The 21,373-nt window shown below is 38.0% G+C and overlaps 1 protein-coding gene across 2 annotated transcripts in view; it reads right to left on the bottom strand.

Annotated features, from left to right (window-relative positions):
• Positions 1-21,373, bottom strand: part of NCAM2 (neural cell adhesion molecule 2) — a 559,186-nt gene that overhangs the window by 181,722 nt on the left and 356,091 nt on the right. For both annotated transcript variants that reach the window (XM_086322171.1, XM_086322181.1), the window contains exon 6: positions 56-173. In XM_086322171.1, the coding sequence (XP_086178297.1) occupies positions 56-173 (118 nt within the window). The remainder of the gene's footprint in view (positions 1-55; positions 174-21,373) is intronic.

The raw sequence follows: 21,373 nt of genomic DNA, 5'->3' as shown, positions 1-21,373 counted from the left end.
TTCCCAGAAGCCTGACCATGGATACAAGGCAAGGGAGTATGGATACATAACCTACCTGTACCAGGAGATGGTGGGCTCAGGAGAGCCTGAGGCCCTGCAGGAGAATGTCATCTCTTCTCCTCTCTCCGCTGTGGCGTTAAAGGATTTCTGAGGCATTGTGATCAGCGGTGGCACTGAAAAACAGATGGACGTAGATTAAACAGAGATAAAACACAGTTTACCAACACCACTGAGACTGTTTCACCATTGCCTTTTTTTTAAAGCTAAGCTTTAAAACTTGATAGCTCACCTCTGTACTTACATCAAGAGGACTGACTTGACTGCATAGAAAAATGACTTTAAAATCGCTAATCTGCCTTCTAATGTACAATAATTAGATAATTCACTGTAATGCTGTTTTACTATTTTTAATCTATCAAATGAGACTAAAAATAAATCAGACATTTTAGAAAAAAGTATATATATGTATTTACCTTTATATATACATGCTTTTGTGAACAGTTACTTACAAAAAGACAGACAATACCACCCTGGCTTACATCAATACTGTAATCTATTTGGAGCATAAATGGATTTCCTATTTGGGTTCTCACTGGTGTATGATCATTCACAGCTTCAAGACAGGGCTTTCAAATTAAGTGTCAAACCATAATGTTCCCTCTGATTAACCACACTTAATTTCTTTAAACAACTATAGAACTTTTTATGAAGAGAGACTGCTTAATCCATAGAGAGTACGAAATAGATTTTCATGAACAATTCAATTTTAAAATTAAGCTTCCCCAATTTCTAACTAATTACATTGCAAAAACTGTATATGTTGCACATTTTGAACATGTTGAAACCATTACTGAAATGCATTGTTTGCAATAAACAAATCAATGCCATCCATAACAGAAGCTAAATTTCAAAGTAAAACATAAATTTTATTTAATATACACTTTTATGATTTTAAATTGAATATGATGAAAAAATTATAAAATTGATTATTTAGTATGTTTGATTTTTACTATCCAAACAACATGACCAGACAGGCATTTAAATGTGTGATGATAATTAAATATTTCTACAATAGCATTCAGGTCATCATGGATGCTACATTATTACAACTGATGACAGGGACAGGAACTGTTATATATCTTAGTAATTATGCACATTAAATCAAATTTCTGCCTTTATGAATTTAAATACAAGGTGCATGACCTGACATGCTGTCTGTAAACTAACATAAAAATTACTAGCATTAAAATAAGATGGATTTTTTTTTCAGATGTTAACTCTGCATTTTAAGACATTGAGATTTGACTTTTTGTACTCTGTTTTCTTCTCTTATAATTATGGGAGAAAACAGTTTAATCAACGTGTATTGCTTTTCCTTTTGTTATTTATAAATGTAGTGGCAAGGGCACTATATTTTTATTGTAACAATAAAGATTTTTAGCCCTTAAAGAATTATGATGAAAACGAACTCTTTAACACAAATTCTCTCTATAGTAAAGTATTTATGTAGATAGAAACATTTTCAAATGGAGAATCATATTTTAGTTCTTGTCCATTTACTGTTACTAATCTAAACAATTTATTTATTCTTTATCATAACTTTCTTATCTATAAAGTCAACTGTATATGCTGGATGATCTCTCAGAATTAACAAATCTTAATCTCTGTGTTTTATGATATATTAACTCCGTTAATGATACATGTGTTCTTATTTGTAGTGCTGCTGCTGCTGCTGCTGCTAGGTCGCTTCAGTCGTGTCCGACTCTGTGTGACCCCATAGACGGCAGCCCACCAGGCTCCCCCGTCCCTGGGATTCTCCAGGCAAGAACACTGGAGCAGGTTGCCATTTCCTTCTCCAATGAGTGAAAGTGAAAAGTGAAAGTGAAGTCACTCAGTCGTGTCCGACTCCCAGCGACCCCATGGACTGCAGCCCACCAGGCTCCTCCATCCATGGCATTTTCCAGGCAAGAGTACTGGAGTGGGGTGCCACTGCCTTCTCCTATTTGTAGTGCAGATTAGCAGAAAAATATTAACATTGCATATTTAGATATTTTGAGGAACTCTGAAGAATAATTCTAGAACTATTTGGAAGAAAAACATGCAATAAAATCTGCAGAGGTTTTTACTAGCTCAGATGCCAAGATATTCCGGTATTCTGTTAGCTCCTGTTTGGACTGCACAGCATTTTTATGCATACTAACTTATGCTTCTGAATTCACTGTTGAGCTGGATTAAATACTTTTAAAAGAGAAAACATTATATTTCATATGAATTTATTTTTTCCTCACAAGTTCAGCACCTACACTATTTTAACTTTTTTAAAATGTCTTTTTTGGCATAGGACCACATATGAAAAATTCAGTTTTAATAACTTTACCAAGATTTATTTTCTGTATCTGTTAAGTACCTGGAGAAGAGCATGGCAACCCACTCCAGTATTCAAATCTGGAGAAGTCCATGGCCAGAGCTGCCAGGCAGGCCCTGTTCATGGGGTTGCACAGAGTCGGACACAACTAGGTGACAAATACACACACGGATCCATCAGGTAGTCAATTCTTTCTAAGTTTCTCTGTTCACACTTTAGCTTCAAGAAACATGGTACGGGGAGTGAGGAGGGAGGAGGGTTTAGGATGGGGAACACGTGTATACCTGTGGCGGATTCATGTTGATATATGGCAAAACCAATACAATATTGTAAAGTTAAAAAAAAATAAAATAAAAAAAAAGAAACATTGGAATGTGTAGAGAAATAGCTCTATAACCTATGTACATGTAGGCTTTGATTCACCTTAACATTACAATTTCCCTCATTGGCTGCTTATGTATCAAAGATATCATTAATTTGATATCTCAATTCCCCTTCATCAACAGAAGAATCCAGCTAGTCTAGTCCACTCTTCTGTGTCTTGCAGTCTTTGTCTCCACCCACTTTCCCTCAAGTACTTTTGGAAGATAAAGAATATGGTATTAACTGTGAAATACTTGTATAGTCCTAGTTAACCAATACAATAATTTCTCCAATTTTATTCAGGATAAAGATAACAAACTTCACTCTACCACTGTGAGGATACCAACTCTTTTCTAACTTATTGATTATTTGGATATGTTCTAAATATGTATTATCAAATATATTCACATGTACATGCTCCATCTGGCAGAGGACTAGTATCTTAAGACTCAGCCTTTTCTAAATTACTTTTTCTTGTTCATAATTTTTAAGGTTCCGTGACACTTAGACACTCACACAAGAGAGTACTTGGGAAAGACAGTAGAGGAGGAAGCAATAGACATCTGTCTCCACACCTACACAACAACTGCACTAGCAGGATCTTTCTGATGTAACTATCTTGGAACTGCCATGTCTACTGAATGCTTGCAACTTCTAGACAAAGAGATGGAAGGTAATTCTTGGTTAACACTGATCAATTTTTGTTATACGTGTACAGAAACAGCTACCTATCACCCTTCCCATCTGAGGCAGGCAACTGTACACACATTTCTGGCATAAGTTGCACATAAAAAGCCAGGATAGGAAAAAAGAAAATCAAGGATCTGTGCACTAATCCCTGACTGAGGCTTTTGATCACAGGTGAAGATATAAAGAGGCAGTGGCCATTGTTATTAAACCTCCCACAATTGTGAAATCCTGGGATTTAATTAACTGGCATCCTTTAATTCCTCACTTTTCTTTTTAAATTCCTTTGCAGTGGGTGCCAATTCACTTCAGTTCAGTTCGGTTCAGTCACTCAGTTGTGTCCAACTCTTTGTGACCCCATGACCCATAGCATACCAGGCCTCCCTGTCCATCACCAACTCCTGGAGTTTACCCAAACTCATGTCCATTAAGTTGGTAATGTCATTCAACCACCTCATCCTCTGCTGTCCCCTTCTCTTCCTGCCCTCAAACTTCCCCAACATCAGGATCTTTTCAGATGAGTCAGCCCTTCGCATCAGGTGGCCAAAGTATTGGAGTTTCACCTTTTCAACATCAGTCCTTTCAATGAACACCCAGGACTGATCTCCTTTAGAATGGACTGACTGGATCTCCTTGCAGTCCAAGGGACTCTCAAGAGTCTTCCCCAGCACCACAATTCAAAAGCATCAATTCTTCAACACTCAGCTTTCTTTATAATCCAACTCTCACACCCATACATGACTACTGGAAAAACCATAGCCTTGACTAGACAGACCTTTGTTGACAAAGTAATGTTTCTACTTTTTAATATGCTGTCTAGGTTGGTCATATGCAACTCTTTGCGACCCTATGGACAGTAGCCCATCAGGCTCCACAGTCTATGGGATTCTCCAGGCAAAACCTAGAGTGGATTGCCATGCCCTCCTCCAAGGGATCTTCCCATGTCTCTTATGCTTCTTGCATTGATAGGAAGGTTCTTTACCACAAGCAGCACCTGGCCAGATAGTAAAGACTGGGACAATCAAAAACAACTCCATATAATGGACATATTAGAAAGTGACCATGCACGTTGGTGGCTTAGATGGTAAAAAATCTGCTTGCAATGCAGGAGACCCATGTTTAATCCCTGGGTTGGGAAGATCCCCTGGAAAAGGAAATGGCAACCCACTCCAGTATTCTTGCCTGGAGAATTCCAAGGACAGAGGAGCCTGGAGGGCTACAATCCATTGGGTCATAAAGATTTGGGCACGAATGAGTGAGTAACACTTTCAAGCATGTTCAGGGAAAGGTGCAGGCTAAGAAAATACCAGAGGTTTCCTTAAATTTATCTCAGTTTGATCTTTGTTTGATCAGGAACACACTTTGATAATAATAATAACAAAGAATCAGTCACAGTAAACCCTGTGATTGAGAAAGAATCTGATTTCCATGTGCTGTGTTAAGTCACTTCAGTCATGTCTGACTCTTTAGGACACAATGAATTATAGCTCGCCAGGCTCCTCTGTCCATGCGATTCTCCAGGCAAGAGTATTGGAGTGGTTTGTCATGCCCTTCTCCAGGGGATCTTCCCAACCCACAGATTGAATCCACTTATCTTACATTTCCTGTGTTGGCAGGCAGGTTCTTTACCACCAGTTCCACCATAGTAAATATTTATTATTCAACTGTCCAATTTCCAGTAAAAATATCACAAGGCAGGCAAAGAAATAAGAAAGTATAGCACATTAAAAGGAAAAATTAAATCAATAGAAACTGTCCCTGAAAAAGACCTGAGGGCAGATATATTGATAGACTTTCAAACAACCATCTTAATGATGCTCAAATAACTATAGGAAGAATTAGAGAAACTGAAGAAAACATTGTATGAAGAAAATGGAAATGCCTATAAAGATACAGAAAACCTCTTAAAAGTGGACTACAAGAAATACTGAAACTTAAAATGACAATCACTGAAATAAAAGACTCAATCAGATCAGATCAGATCAGATCACTCATTCAGTTGTGTCCGATTCTTTGCGACCCCATGAATTGCAGCACGCCAGGCCTCCCTGTCCATCACCAACTCCCGGAGTTCACTGAGACTCACATCCATCGAGTCAGTGATGCCATCCAGCCATCTCATCCTCTGTCGTCCCCTACTCCTCCTGCCCCCAATCCCTCCCAGCATCAGAGTCTTTTCCAATGAGTCAACTCTTCGCATGAGGTGGCCAAAGTACTGGAGTTTCAGCTTTAGCATCATTCCTTCCAAAGAAATCCCAGGGCTGATCTCCTTCAGAATGGACTGGTTGGATCTCCTTGCAGTCCAAGGGACTCTCAAGAGTCTTCTCCAACACGACAGTTCAAAAGCATCAAAAACTTTTGATGGAAAAACCATAGCCTTGACTAGACAAACCTTTGTTGGCAAAGTAATGTCTCTGCTTTTGAATATGCTATCTAGGTTGGTCATAACTTTCCTTCCAAGGAGTAAGCGTCTTTTAATTTCATGGCTGCAGTCACCATCTATAGTGATTTTGGAGCCCAGAGACATAAAGTCTGACACTGTTTCCACTGTTTCCCCATCTATTTCCCATGAAGTGGTGGGACTGGATGCCATGATCTTCGTTTTCTGAATGTTGGTTTTTCCTATGGTCATGTACGGATGTGAGAGTTGGACTGTGAAGAAGGTTGAGTGCCAAAGAATTGTTGAGCTTTAAGCCAACTTTTTCACTCTCCACTTTCACTTTCATCAAGAGGCTTTTTAGTTCCTCTTCACTTTCTGCCATAAGGGTGGTGTCATCTGCACATCTGAGGTTATTGATATTTCTCCTGGCAATCTTGATTCCAGTTTGTGTTTCTTCCAGTCCAGCATTACTCATGATGTACTCTGCATATAAGTTAAATAAACAGGGTGACAATATACAGCCTTGACGAACTCCTTTTCCTATTTGGAACCAGTCTGTTGTTCCATGTCCAGTTCTAACTGTTGCTTCCTAACCTGCATACAAATTTCTCAAGATGCAGATCAAGTGGTCTGGTATTCCCATCTCTTGAAGAATTTTCCACAGTTTATTGTGATCCACACAGTCCAAGGCTTTGGCATAGTCAATAAAGCAGAAGTACATGTTTTTCTGGAACTCTCTTGCTTTTTGTATGATCCAGCAGATGTTGGCAATTTTATCTATGGATCCTCTGCCTTTTCTAAAACCAGCTTGAACATCAGGAAGTTCATGGTTCACATATTGCTGAAGCCTGGCTTGGAGAATTTTGAGCATTACTTTACTAGCGTGTGAGATGAGTGCAATTGTGTGGTAGTTTGAGCATTCTTTGGCATTGCCTTTCTTTGGGACTGGAATGAAAACTGACCTTTTCCATTCCTGTGGCCACTGCTGAGTTTTCCAAATTTGCTGGCATATTGAGTGCAGCACTTTCACAGCATCATCTTTCAGGATTTGGAATAGCTCAACTGGAATTCTATCACCTCCACCAGCTTTGTTAGTAGTGATGCTTTCTAAGGCCCACTTGACTTTACATTCCAGGATGTCTGGCTCTAGGTCAGTGATCACACCATCGTGATTATCTGGGTCGTGAAGATCTTTTTTGTACAGTTCTTCTGTGTATTCTTGCCATCTCTTCTTAATATCTTCTGCTTTTGTTAGGTCCATACCATTTCTGTCCTTTATCGAGCCCATCTTTGCATGAAATGTTCCTTTGGTATCTCTGATTTTCTTGAAGAGATCCCTAGTCTTTCACAATCTGTTGTTTTCCTCTATTTCTTTGCATTGATCATTGAAGAAGGCTTTCTTATCTCTTCTTGCTCTTCTTTGGAACTCTGCATTCTGATGTTTATATCTTTCCTTTTCTCCTTTGCTTTTTGCTTCTCTTCTTTTCACAGCTATTTGTAAGGCCTCCCCAGACAGCCATTTTGCTTTTTTGCATTTCTTTTCTATGGGAATGGTCTTGATCCCTGTCTCCTGTACAATGTCATGAACCTCATTCCATAGTTCATCAGGCACTCTATCTATCAGATCTAGGCCCTTAAATCTATTTCTCACTTCCACTGTATAATCATAAGGGATTTGATTTAGATCATACCTGAATGGTCTAGTGGTTTTCCCTACTTTCTTCAATTTAAGTCTGAATTTGGCAATACGGAGTTCATGGTTTTAGCCACAGTCAGCTCCTGGTCTTGTTTTTGCTGACTGTATAGAGCTTCTCCATCTTTGGCTGCAAAGAATATAAACAATCTGATTTCGGTGTTGACCATCTGGTGATGTCGATGTATAGAATCTTCTCTTGTGTTGTTGGAAGAGGGTGTTTGTTATGACCAGTGCATTTTCTTGGCAAAACTCTATGAGTCTTTGCCCTGCTTCATTCCGTATTCCAAGGCCAAATTTGCCTGTTACTCCAGGTGTTTCTTGACTTCCTACTTTTGCATTCCAGTCCCCTATAATGAAAAGGACATCTTTTTTGGGTGTTCGTTCTAAAAGGTCTTGTAGGTCTTTATAGAACCGTTCAATTTCAGCTTCTTCAGAGTTACTGGTTGGGGCATAGACTTGGATTACTGTGATATTGAATGGTTTCCCTTGGAAATGAACAGAGATCATTCTGTCATTTTTGATATTGCATCCAAGTACTGCATTTTGAACTCTTTTGTTGACCATGATGGCCACTCCATTTCTTCTGAGAGATTCCTGCCCGCAGTAGTAGATACAATGGTCATCTGGGTTAAATTCACCCATTCCAGTCCATTTCAATTCACTGATTCCTAGAATGTAGACATTCACTCTTGCCATCTCTTGTTTGCCCACTTTCAGTTTGCCTTGTTTCATGGACCTGACATTCCAGGTTCCTATGCAATATTGCTCTTTACAGCATCGGACCTTGCTTCTATCACTAGTCACATCCACAGCTGGGTATTGTTTTTGCTTTGGCTCCAGCCCTTCATTCTTTCTGGAGTTATTTCTCCACTGATCTCCAGTAGCACAGTATGAAAAGATTCAATAGAGGGATTCAAAGGCAAATGGGAGTAAACAGAAGAATCAGTGAATATAAAATAATGTAATGAAAGTTCTTGAATATGAGCAACAGAAAGACAAAAGGTTGACGAAAAGTGTTTACAACTGAAGAGCCTGGTGGGACATAACCAAGTAAAACAACAATCACGTGGTAGGAGTCTCAGAAGGGAAGTGGGAGAAAAAGGGACACACTGAATATTTGAAGGAATAATGGCTTAAAACTTTAGCCATGAGTATAAAACTAAGATGAATTCAAAGAGGACCAGGACAAGATTCATTATAATGAAATTTTCAAAAGGCAAAGAGAAAATCTTAGAAAGCAATAAGAGAGGAGTGACTCATTACATACAAGGGATCCTCAATAATTATCAGCAGATTTTGCATCTAAAACTTTGGAGGACAGATGGTAGTGGGTGGATGTATTTGAAGTGCTAAAAGGAAAAAAAAAAAAAATCTGTCAACCAAGAAATCTAGATCCTGGAAAACTTCCTTTCAACAGTGAGGGAGAAATCAAGACATTCTAGATAAGCAAAAGCCGAGGGAGTTTGTTACTACTAGACCTGCCTTGCAAGAAATGCTGAAGGGAATCCTGCAAGTTGAAACAGAAGGACACTAGAAAGCAATTCAAAGACATGAAGAAATGAAGAACTCAATAAAAGTAGACATACAGGCAATAAAAAAGCTAGTAGTATTCTAATGGAAGATTGTGACTGTACTTTTTTTTTTTCTATAAGACTTAAGAGACTAATACATTTTTTAAAAATATTAATATAATTCTAACAGTGTTTTATAACTGGATTTTTTCAGTTCCTCTTTTGGGACACAAAAGATATAAAGATATATTTTTTGATATCAGCAACCAAAAAGAACAGGGTTAAGCTGTAAAGGAGCAGATTTTATGTTATTGAAGTTAAGCTGCCATAAATTTAAGTTAGAGTGTTATAACTTTAGGACATTAAGTGCAGTATCATCAATAACCATAAAGAAAACAGATACAAAATATATACAAAAGTAAATGAAAAAGCCATTTTAAAATTTCACTACAGAAAACAATTAAACAAGAAGACAGTAATGTAGGAAACAAGAGAAGAAAATTATAAGACATTCAGGAAACAAATAAAAAAAATACTAAATTTCTCCCATCCCCATCAATAATTATTTTAAATGTAAATGTATTAAACTCTCCAATAAACATACAGAGATTGGCAGAATGGCTAAAAACTGATAAAGTTATGCCCGAACTATAAGAGATTCAGTGTCAATATGAAGACACAAATAAACTAAGTCAACAGAGATAGACATGATAGCCATAAAGAGCAGGGATGACTACCCAAATAAACAAAATAGACTTTAAATAAATTTGCTTTCTAAGAATATGTCCATTTCTTCCCAGTTATCCATTCTATTGGCATATACCTGCTCATAGCAGTCTCTTATGATCCTTTGTATTTCTGTGTTGTCTGTTGTAACATTTACTTTTTCATTTCTACTTTTATTGAGTCTTTTTTTTTTTCTTGATGAGGCTAGTTAATGATTTCCAAATTTTGTTTATCTTCTCAAAGTACCATCTTTTAATTTTATTGATCTTTGCTATGTCTCCTTCATTTCTTTTTTATGTATTTCTGCTATTATTTTCATGATTTCTTTCTTTCTACTACCTTTTTTTTTGTTGTTGTTCTTTTTGTTTTACTTGCTTTAGCAGTAAAGTTAGATTGTTTAATTGATGGCTCTCTTGTTTCTTAATGTAAGCTTGTATTGATATGAACTTCAATCTTAGCACTACTTTTACTGTATCTCATAAGTTTTTAGTTTTAATTGTCATTTGTTTCTAGGCATATTGTGATTTCTTTTTTGATTTCTTCAGTGATCTGTTGGTTATTTAGAAGTGTGCTGTTTAGCCTCCATCTGTTTGTGTTTTTTATAGTTTTTTTCTCCTGCAGTTGATATCTAGTCTTACAGCATTGTGATCAGAAGAGATGCTTGAATTGATTTCAATTTTAAAAAATTTACTAAGGCTTGATGTGTGGCCCAAGATCTGATATATCCTGAAGAATGTTTCATGTACACTTGAGAATAAATTAAATATATTGTTTATAGGTGAAATGCCCTATAACAAAATTTAACATACATGCTTAATAAAATCTCTCTAGAAAGTAGGTATCGAAGGAACATACTTCAACATAATAAATGCTATATATGACAAAGCCACAGCAAACATTATTATCAATGTCAAAGAACTGAAAGCATTTCCTCTAAAATCAGGAACAAGATAAGGGTGTCCACAGTCACCATTATTACTGAACAGTTTTGGAAGTCCTAGCCTCAGCAAACAGGAAAAGAAAAAAAAAAATGCTCTTTGCAGATTCTCTACACAGAAAACCCTAAATATGCCACCAGAAAATTATTAGAGCTAATCAATGAATACAGTTAAGTGACAGAATATAAAATTAATACACAGGAATCCCTTGCATTCCTATACACTAATAATGAAAAAATCAAAAAGAGAAATTAAGGAAACAATCCCATTCACCATTGCAAAAAAAGAATAAAATAATTAGTTATAAATTTACATAAAGAGACAAAAGACCTGTGTGCAGAAAACTATAAGACACTGACTAAAGAATCAAAAATGACACAAACAGATGGAGAGATATACTATGTTTTTGGATTGGAAGAATCAATATAGTGAAGATGACTATACTACCCAAAGCAACCTGTAGATTCAATGCAAACCTTACCAAAATACCAATGGTATTTTTCACAGAACTAGAATAAATAATTTAACAATTTGTATGGAAGCACAAAAGATCTTGTATAGCCAGAGTAATCTTGATAAAGAAGAGTAGAACTATTGGAATAAGCCTTCCTGATTTCAGATGATATTACAAAGCTAGTCACCAAGACAGTATGGTACTGGCACAAAGACAGAAATATAGACCAATGGAACAAGATAGAAAGTCCAGAGATAAATCCATGCACCTAAAGACAGCTTATCCTAAAGGACACAAAAACATACAATGGAGAAAGACAGTCCCTTCAACAAGTTATGCTGAGAAAACTGGTCAACTACAAGTAAAACAACAAAAACAGAACACTTCCTAACAACATACACCAAAATAAATTCAAAATGGATTAAAGACCTAAATATAAAACCAGAAACTATAAAGCTCTTAGAGAAAAACAAAGGCAGAATAAATCAGAGCAAGATCCAATATGGGACTCTTAGAGTAACAGAAATAAAAACAAATGGGACCTAATTAAACTTAAACGTGTTTGTAAATGAATAAAGCTAAAAGCAAAGTGAAAAGAAAATCCTCAGAATGGGAGAACATAACAGCAAATGAAACAACTGACAAAGAATTTATCTCCAAAACATATAAGCTCATGCAGCTCAATTACAGAAAAAAAAAGAAACAAATAAAAAAGTGGGCAGGAAACCCACACAGACATTTCTTCAAATAAAACATAAACACATAACAAGATGGTCAACATCACTCACTATTAGAGAAATGCAAATCAAAACTACAATGAGGTCTTATCTTGCACTGGCCAGAATGGCCATCATGAAAAAGTCTACAAACCATAAATGCTGGATAGCATGTGGAAAAAAGAGAATACTCTTATATTGCTGGGAATGCAAACTGATTAAAGCACTATGGAGAACAGTATGGAGATTCTTAAAAAACTAGAAATAAAAATACCATATGACCCATCAATTCCACTACTGGGCATATGCCCTGAGGAAACATAATTTAAAAAAAACCATATACCCAGTGTTCACTGCATCACTATTTACAATAGCTAGGACAAAGAGGCAACCATTGACAGATGAATGGATAAGGAAGCTGAGGTACATATACACAATGGAATATTACTCTGCTATAAAAAGGAATATATTTGAATCAGCTCTAATTAGGTAGATGAACCTAGAGCCTATTATACAGAGTGAAGTAAGTTAGAAAGATAAAGACAAATATTGTATAGTAAGTCATGTATATGAAATCTAGAAAGGTAGTATCAGTTATCTATGGGTAGGACAGCAAAGGAGACACAGACATAAAGAAGAGACTTCTGAACATAGTAGGGGAAGGAAAGGGTGGTATGATTTGAGAGAATAGCACTGAAACATAAAAATTACTATATGTAACATAGATAACCAGTGTCTGGTTTATGAGGGAGAGAACCCAAAGCCAGTGCTCTGTGACAACCTAAAGAAATGTGGTGGAGAGAGAGGTGCGAGGGGGGTTCAAGAGGGAGGGGACACATGTATACATATGCTCAATTCATGTTGATGTGTGGCAAAAACCGTCACAATATTATAAAGAGACTATCCCCCAGTATGGACTTAACAGAAGAAGAAGATATTAAGAAGAGGTGCCAAGAATCCACAGAACTGTATGATAAAGGCCTTAATGACCCAGATAACCATGATGGTGTCCTCACTCATCTACAGTCAGACATCCTAGAGTATGAAATCAAGTGTGCCTTAGGAAGCATCACACTTGATGCTAGGAACATCACACTTAATGCTAGGAACAAAGCTAGTGGATGCAATGGAATTCCAGCTGAGCTGTTGCAAATCCTAAAAGAAGATGCTGTGAAAGTGCTACACTGAATATCCCAGCAAATTTGGAAATCTCAGTAAGTGACCACAAGACTGGAACAGATCAGCTTCATTCCAATCCCAAAGCTGGGCAATGTCAAAGAATGCTCAAACTCCCACATAATTGTACTCATTTCACATGCTTGCAACATGATGCTTAAAATCCTTTAAGTTACAATTCAGCAGTACCTGGACTGAGAAATTCTAGATGTACAAGCTCGATATAGAAAAGGCAGAGGAACCAGAGACCAAATTGCCAACATTTGTTGGATCATAGAAAAAGCAAGGGAACTCAGAAATACACCTATTTCTGCTTCATTGACTATGCTGAAGCCTTTGACTGTCTGGATCACAACAAACTGGAAAATTTTTAAAGAGATGGAAATACCAGACCATCTTATTTCTCTCCTGAGAAACCTCAATGCAAGTCAAGAAGCAACAGTTAGAACTGGATATGGAACAACAGACTGGTTCAAAATTGGGAAAGAAGTATGTCAAGGCTGTATGTTGTCATCCTGCTTATTTAACTTATATGCATTTTATCCAAAAACAATATTGAACACATTACTCAAGAGCGTACAGGACATTTTCCAGGATAGCCCATATGTTGTACCACAAAATAATCTTAAACTAAGAGAATAGAACATAAGAATAAACTCAATCTAAGCTACTAGAAGAAAGTTAATAATAAGGATTAGAATAAAAATTTTTTAAAACAGAGAATACAAAACTAGATAATATTAATGAAATAAAAAGTTGGTTGACTATTAAAATCAACAAAATTGAGAAAATTTTAGCTTAGGTGGACTAGTACAAAAAGATAAAACTCAAAAGATTAAAATCAGAAATGAAAATGATATTATGAACAATTCTGGAGTACGTCAAGGCTGTATATTGTCACCCTGCTTATTTAACTTATATGCAGAGTACATCATGAGAAACACTGGGCTGGAAAGAAGCACAAGCTGGAATCAAGATTGCCGGAAGAAATATTAATAACCTCAGATATGCAGATGACACAACCCTTATGGCAGAAATTGAAGAAGAACTAAAAAGTCTCTTGATGAAAGTGAAAGAGGAGAGTGAAAAAGTTGGCTTAAAGCTCAACATTCAGAAAACTAAGATCATGGCATCTGGTCCCATCATTTCATAGGAAATAGATGGGGAAACAGTGTCAGACTTAATTTTTCTGGGCTCCAAAATCACTGCAGATGGTGATTGCAGCCATGAAATTAAAAGACTCTACTCCTTGGAATAAAGTTATGACCAACCTAGATAGCATATTGAAGAGCAGAGATATTACTTTGTGAACAAACGTCCATCTAGTCAAGGCTATGGTTTTTCCAGTGGTCATGTATGGATGTGAGAGTTGGACTGTGAAGAAAGCTGAGCACTGAAGAATTGATGCTTTTGAACTGTGGTGTTGGAGAAGATTCTTGAGAGGCTCTTGGACTGCAGGGAGATCCAACCCATCCATCCTAAAGGAGATGAGTCCTGGGTGTTCATTGGAAGGACTGATGCTGAACCTGACACTCCAGTACTTTGGCCACCTCATGCGAAGAGTTGATTCATTGGAAAAGACCCTGATGCTGGGAGGGATTGTGGGCAGGAGGAAAAGGTGACGACAGAGGATGAAATGCCTGGACGGCATCACTGACTCGATGGACGTGACTCTGAGAGAACTCTGGGAGTTGGTGATGGACAGGGAGTCCTGGCGTGCTGTGATTCATGAGGTCTCAAAGAGTCGGACACAACTGAGCGACTGAACTGAACTGAATTCAGAGACTATTACTACTACTATACAAATAGGTGAACTAGAACATAGAACTTAATTTTTATACTAAAGTTAATCCCAAATAGATCAAAAACCGAAAGTTATAACATAAAAGTATAAAACGATTAGAAGAAACTTGAAAGAAAAGTCTTTGTAACTTGGGGACAGAAGATGATGTCTTATACATGTCACCAAAGACAGATGTTCTTGAATCCTATAAATGAGACCCAGTGCAGTAAAAAAAAAAAAAAAAAAAAAATAGAATAAATATTTAAAAACTACTCCAAAATCTACATAAGGCAGAAATAGAAGAAAAGGTGAACAAAGCACAGATAAGAAAAAGATAAAACAAATAACATGACTTAAATCCAGCTAAATCAATAAGATATTTCATGTAAATTATTTAAGTATTTCAACACAAAGGCAGTTGCGACCTTGGCATAAGTTCTCTTGGAGGAGGTCGTCATCAACCCCACCATAGAGCCACCGAGCAGATGACCCACAAACTGGAGAACAATTATACCAAAGAAGTTCTTGCACTGTTGCAAAAGTTCAAGGACCTACAACAGCTTTCCCAACCTGGGGATCCAGAAAACAGACTGAGAGCTCCCAAGGAGTTTGATGTTGAAGGCCAGTGGGATTTGATTACAGAACTTCCACAGGACTGGGGAAACAGGCTCTTGGCATCAAAAAAAAAAAAAAAAAAAACAAAAAACGTGTATGTACCAGGGCCCAGGAGAAAGGAGCAGTGACCCCACAAGAGACTGAGCCAGATGTGTGTGAGTGTCCAGGAGTGTCCTGTGGAGGTGTGGGTCGACAGTGACATGCTGAGTGGTCAGGGGCACTGACTACAACAGTCATGGGAAGCCCAGCATGCTGGCATATGTCCTTTGGAAGGAGGCTGCCATTATGGCCATTACCCCTACCATAGTTTGGCCTCAGGCCAAACTACAAGGAGGAAACAAAGCCCTTCCCAACAACAGAAAATTAGATTAAGGATTTACTCAGCATGGTCCTGCCTATCAGAACAAGATCCAGCTTCTCCCACAGCCAGTCCCTTCTTCAGGGAGCTTCTAGAAGTTTCATATCCTTCAGAGGGCAGACAGAATGAAAACCACAATTACAGAAAATGAACCAAACTGATCACATGGATCACAGCCTTGTTTAACTCAATGAAACTATGAGACATGCCACGTAGGGCCTCCCAAGATTGATGAGTTGTGGTGCAGAGTTCTGACAAAACCTCGTCTACAGGAGAAGCAAATGGCAAACCACTTCAGTATTCTTGCCTTGAGAACTTCATGAAGAGTATTAAAAAGCAAAAAGACATGGCACTGAAAGATGAATTCCCCAGGTCGATAGGTGCTCAATATGCTACTGGAGAAGACTGAAGAATAAGCTCCAGAAAGAATGAAGAGGCTGAGTCAAAGCGAAAAATATGCCCCATTGTGGATGTGACTGGTGATGGAAGTAAAGTCGATACTGTAAAGAACAACACTGCATAGCAACCTGGAACATTAGGTCCATGAATCCAAGGTATATTGGAAGTGGTCAAACAATAGACAGCAAGAGTGAACATCAACATTTTAGGAAGCAGTGAAACAAAATTGACTGGAAAGGGTGTATTTATTTCATATGACCATTATATTTACTACTGTGGGCAAGAATCCCTTAGAAGAAATGGAGTAGCCATCATAGTCAACAAGAGAGTTCAAAATGCAGTACTTTGTTGCAATCTCAAAACGACAGAATGATCTCTATTCATTTCCAAGGCAAACCATTCAATAGCACTGTAATCCAAGACTACGCCCCAACAAGTAATGCTGAAGAAGCTGAACAGTTTTATGAAGACCTAGAAGACCTTCTAGAACTAATATCAAAAAAAAGATGCGCTTTTCATCAAAGGGGACAGGAGTGCAAAAGTCAGAAGTCAAGAGATACATAGAGTATAGATAAGTTTGGCCTTGGAGTATACTGGCAAACAGCAAACACCCTCTTCCAACAACATAAAAGATTACTCTACACATGGACATCACTGGATGGTCATTACCAAAATCAGACTGATGATATTCTTCGCAGCCAACAATGGAGAATCTCTGTACAGTCAGTAAAATAAGCCTGGAAGCTGACTGTGACTCAGATCATGAACGTCTTATTGCAAAATTCAGACTTAAATTGAAGAAAGTAGGGAAAACCTCTAGGCCATTCAGACATGACCTAAATCAAATCCTTTACAATTATGCAGTGGAAGTGACAAATAGATTCTAGGGATTAGATATTATAGAGTGCTTGAAGATCTATGGACAGAGGTTCATAACATTGTATAGGAAGTGGTGATCAAAACCATTACCAATAAGCAATACACAAAGGCAAAATGGTTGTCTGAGGAGGCCTTACAGATAGCTGTGAAAAGAAGAGATTCAAAAGGCAAAGGAGAAAAAGAATGATATATCTACCTGAATGCAGAGTTCCAAAGAACAGCAAGGAGAGAAAAGAAAGCCTTCCTAAGTGAAAAATGCAAAGAAATGGAGGAAATTAAAAGAATGGGAAAGAATAGAGATCTCTTCAAGAAAATTAGAGATACCAAGGTAACATTTCATGCAAAGATAAGCATAATTAAGGACAAAAACGGTATGGATGTAACAGAAGCAAAATAAAAAGAGATGGCAAAATTAAGCAAAATCAAGAGATGGCAAGAATAAACTTAAGAACTATACAAAAAAAGATCATAACGACACAGATAATTATGATGGTGAGATCACTCACCTGGAGCCAGACATCCTGGAATGCAAAGTCAAGTGGGCCATAGGAAGCATCACAACAAACAAAGCTAGTGGAGGAGATAGAATTCCTGTTGAGCTATTTCAAATCCTAAAAGATGATGCTGTGAAAGTGCTGCACTCAATATGCCAGCAAATTTGGAAAACTTAGCATGGCCATGGGACTAGAAAAGGTCAGTTTTCATTCCAATCCCCAAGAAAGGCAATGCCAAAAACTGTTCAAACTACCGCACAATTGCACTCAACTCACACACTAGCAAAGTAATGCTCAAAATTCTCCAAACCAGGCTTCAACAGTATTTACTGTGAATTTCCAGATGTTCAAGCTGGATTTATAAAAAGCAAAGGAACCAGAGATCAAATTGGCAACATCCATTGGATCATCAGAAAAGCAAGAGAGTTCCTGAAAAACATTTATTTCTGCTTTATTAACTACACCAAACCCTTTGACTGTGTGTATCAGAACACAGTGGAAAATTCTTTAAGAGATGGCAATACCAGACTACCTTACCTGACTCCATAGAAATCTGTATGCAGGTCAAGAATCAACAGTTAGAACTGGACATGGAACAACAGACTGCTTCCAAATAGGGAAATGAGTACGTCATGGCTGTATATTGTCACCCTGCTCATTTAACTTATATGAAGAGTACATGTGAAATGCAGGAGACCTTGGTTCGATCCATGGTTTAGAAAGACCCCCTGGAGAAGGGCAAGGCTACCCACTCCAGTAATCTGGCTTGGAGAAATCCATGGACTGTATAGTCCATGGGGTCACAAAGAGTCAGACAAGGCTGAGTGACTTTCACTATCAGGAATCCCATGGTGGGAGAATGGGCATGTATTAAAACAAGAGAAGTAATTCTAATCCTCTTTTTAATGCATTTACCCATTTTCTTTGTGTGTGTATGGGTATGTGTGTGTAGTATAATTATCCAGTAAACAGATTCAGAAATGTATAGAAAAGATGGCCAGCAAATTAAGCGAGTTAATAGAAATGTCATGAGGTATAATAATAAAATCAAGGTAGCTATTGGGAGGTTAATGAAAAGTAAGGTTTTAGGCATTTGGAAAGCTTACTTGAAGATTCAGTAATGAGCAGGTATAAGTACATTGAAAAAATATTGAAGAGAAACCAGTAGTACATCAATATTTGGTAGATAAGTGAAATCAGTGATTAGAAAGAGGATATGAAGTCATGTGGCAATATTTCTCTCAAATTATCAACCAGACCTACTTGTGAATTAACCCACATTCTCATCCAATTTTGATTCATTTCTTCCAGGCTCAGCATAAAATATCCTCTTTATATTGAAAGTAAATCTTTCTTACAAATATCCTAACACTGCAGTCACTTCCTCTGTTCTTTAACTCAACTTTGCAATTTTTTCTATTTAATAGTTGATTTGAATAAGCTGAGGTAATAGGTGCTGTTCCTTCAATACTCTTCTTATTCAAGTGACTGTACATGAACATTTATTCATTAAGTCATTGCAGCCTAAATGTTACCCAAACCACGCAAATGCTATTGTTTACCATAATGTCTTTTGTAAACTCATAATTGCCAAATTCATCATATATGTTTCAGTTCAGTCCTTATTGATCACTTCTGCTTGCATTTATTACTTTGGAAGCCTAGGATCCATAATAAAATCTTCGAATTAAGCCTTTATTGCTCTTATCTCTGTGACACACTTGGAAACACAGTACTTTGTTTCAAACCTTATTGATTATATATCCCTCTGCATTTCTTTGTGTTTTAGCACAGGCTCTACTTACCACTGACTTTAACTCATCCCCTCTCCCTGCCTCCATCCTTCTCTTTTTAGGTTTCCTGCTTCTAAATGGCAGGTCATCTTTGTCTCAAAGAAGAAAGTCCATAGCCCTTCATGATCTGGTCCCTTCTGCTTTGCATCTACATCTCCACCTAAATTCCAAACCATCTGATTAATACCACCATCACTTTCTCCCCAAGATATCAAATCCAGTAACAGTTAAGCTCTTAGTTCTTCTTTCACATCCTAAGCTCTTTTTGTTTTGCCAGGTGATATTTTGTCTGCAATATATTTCCTATATTTGTTCTACAAAATGATACTTTTTAATAATTAAATGTACTTATTTTTAATTGAAGAATAATTGGTCTACAATATTGTGTTGATTTCTGCTAATCATCAATACAAATTAGCCATAAGTATACCTATATCCCCTTCGTCTTGAAACTCCCTCTCACCTCCCGCCCCATCCCACCCCTCTAGGTTGTCACAGAACCCTGGTTTGAGTTCCCTGAGCCACACAGCAAATTCCCACTTGCTACATATTTTACATACAGTAGTTTTTCATCAACAGATTTATCCAAAATACCAAGTCTCTTCTTGAGCTACGGTAGGTGCCCCTTCTTATAAAACAGGCTGGCCTTATGATCCAGCAATCCCATTGCTGGGCATACACACTGAGGAAACCAGAAGGGAAAGAGACACGTGTACCCCAATGTTCATCGCAGCACTGTTTATAATAGCCAGGACATGGAAGCAACCTAGATATCCATCAGCAGATGAATGGATAAGAAAGCTGTGGTACATATACACAATGGAGTATTACTCAGCCATTAAAAAGAATACATTTGAATCAGTTCTAATGAGGTGGATGAAACTGGAGCCTATTATACAGAGTGAAGTAAGCCAGAAGGAAAAACATAAATACAGTATACTAACGCATATATATGGAATTTAGAAAGATGGTAACGATAACCATGTATACGAGACAGCAAAAGAGACACTGATGTATAGAACAGTCTTATGGACTCTGTGGGAGAGGGAGAGGGTGGGAAGATTTGGGAGAATGGCATTGAAACATGTGAAATGTCATGTATGAAACGAGATGCCAGTCCAGGTTCAGTGCACGATGCTGGATGCTTGGGGCTGGTGCGCTGGGACGGCCCAGGGGGATGGTATGGGGAGGGGGGAGGGAGGAGGGTTCAGGATGGGGAGCACGTGTATACCTGAAATTTTAAAAAAAAAAAAAAAATTATAAAAAAAAATTTAAAAAAAAAATGCACTTATTGGAGAGAACAAGATGGTGGAGGAGTAGGTGGATATGGAGTACATCTGTCTCCATTAATACACCAGGAATACACCTTCAGACACAGAAGTGCATGCAGAACACCAGCTGAGAGTGGACAGGAGTACCTGTCCAGGAGTAAAGAATATATAGAACCATGCAAAACTCAGTAGTAGGAAGGAACTAGAGAGAAAAACAGGAGTGTTACTAGGACTGGACTTGCCCTTGGTGGGTGGGGGAACTGAAACAGGGGTCTGATCCCCACATTGGGGTAATTGTCTGAGTCAGAGGAGAAACAGTCAGGGCTGAAAGTGAAACAGCTGATCTGTAGCAGCCTAAATGGAATGAGAATCAGACAGTCCTTGCCATAGCCATACATTACCCCAGACAGGGACACAGGTCCCCTAGGAGGCACAGTGGCTGGGAGATGGAGCTTAGGGATTGTGGAGCAATCCCAGGGTGAGGGCTGCTGTTGACTGCGGAGAGAGGGACTGAGGGGATGTGAGGGAGGAGACTGTGGTTGGAAATGCCTGTGGAGGAAAGCCAGGCAGCCATGGAAGCAAGGCAATACTGCTGAGTCATCTGCAGGGGGTGGCACCATCACTATAACCTCTTCTCACCCTACATGCCAGCATCAGCAGCAGCTGAACAGTAGAAAGCCTGGCCCATCAAGCACCTGACAACAGAACTACAGAGTAGGACCCCAGGCAGTGAGACCCTTTAAATACCTGATGAGCTGAACAAGAGAAG

Source organism: Bos grunniens, chromosome 1 (genome assembly GCF_055505025.1).
Source record: "Bos grunniens cultivar Pamir isolate PY7600 chromosome 1, Bosgru_T2T1.0, whole genome shotgun sequence".
Classification (NCBI taxonomy): Eukaryota; Metazoa; Chordata; class Mammalia; order Artiodactyla; family Bovidae; genus Bos; species Bos grunniens.
This window is presented reverse-complemented; position numbering and strand designations above follow the sequence as displayed.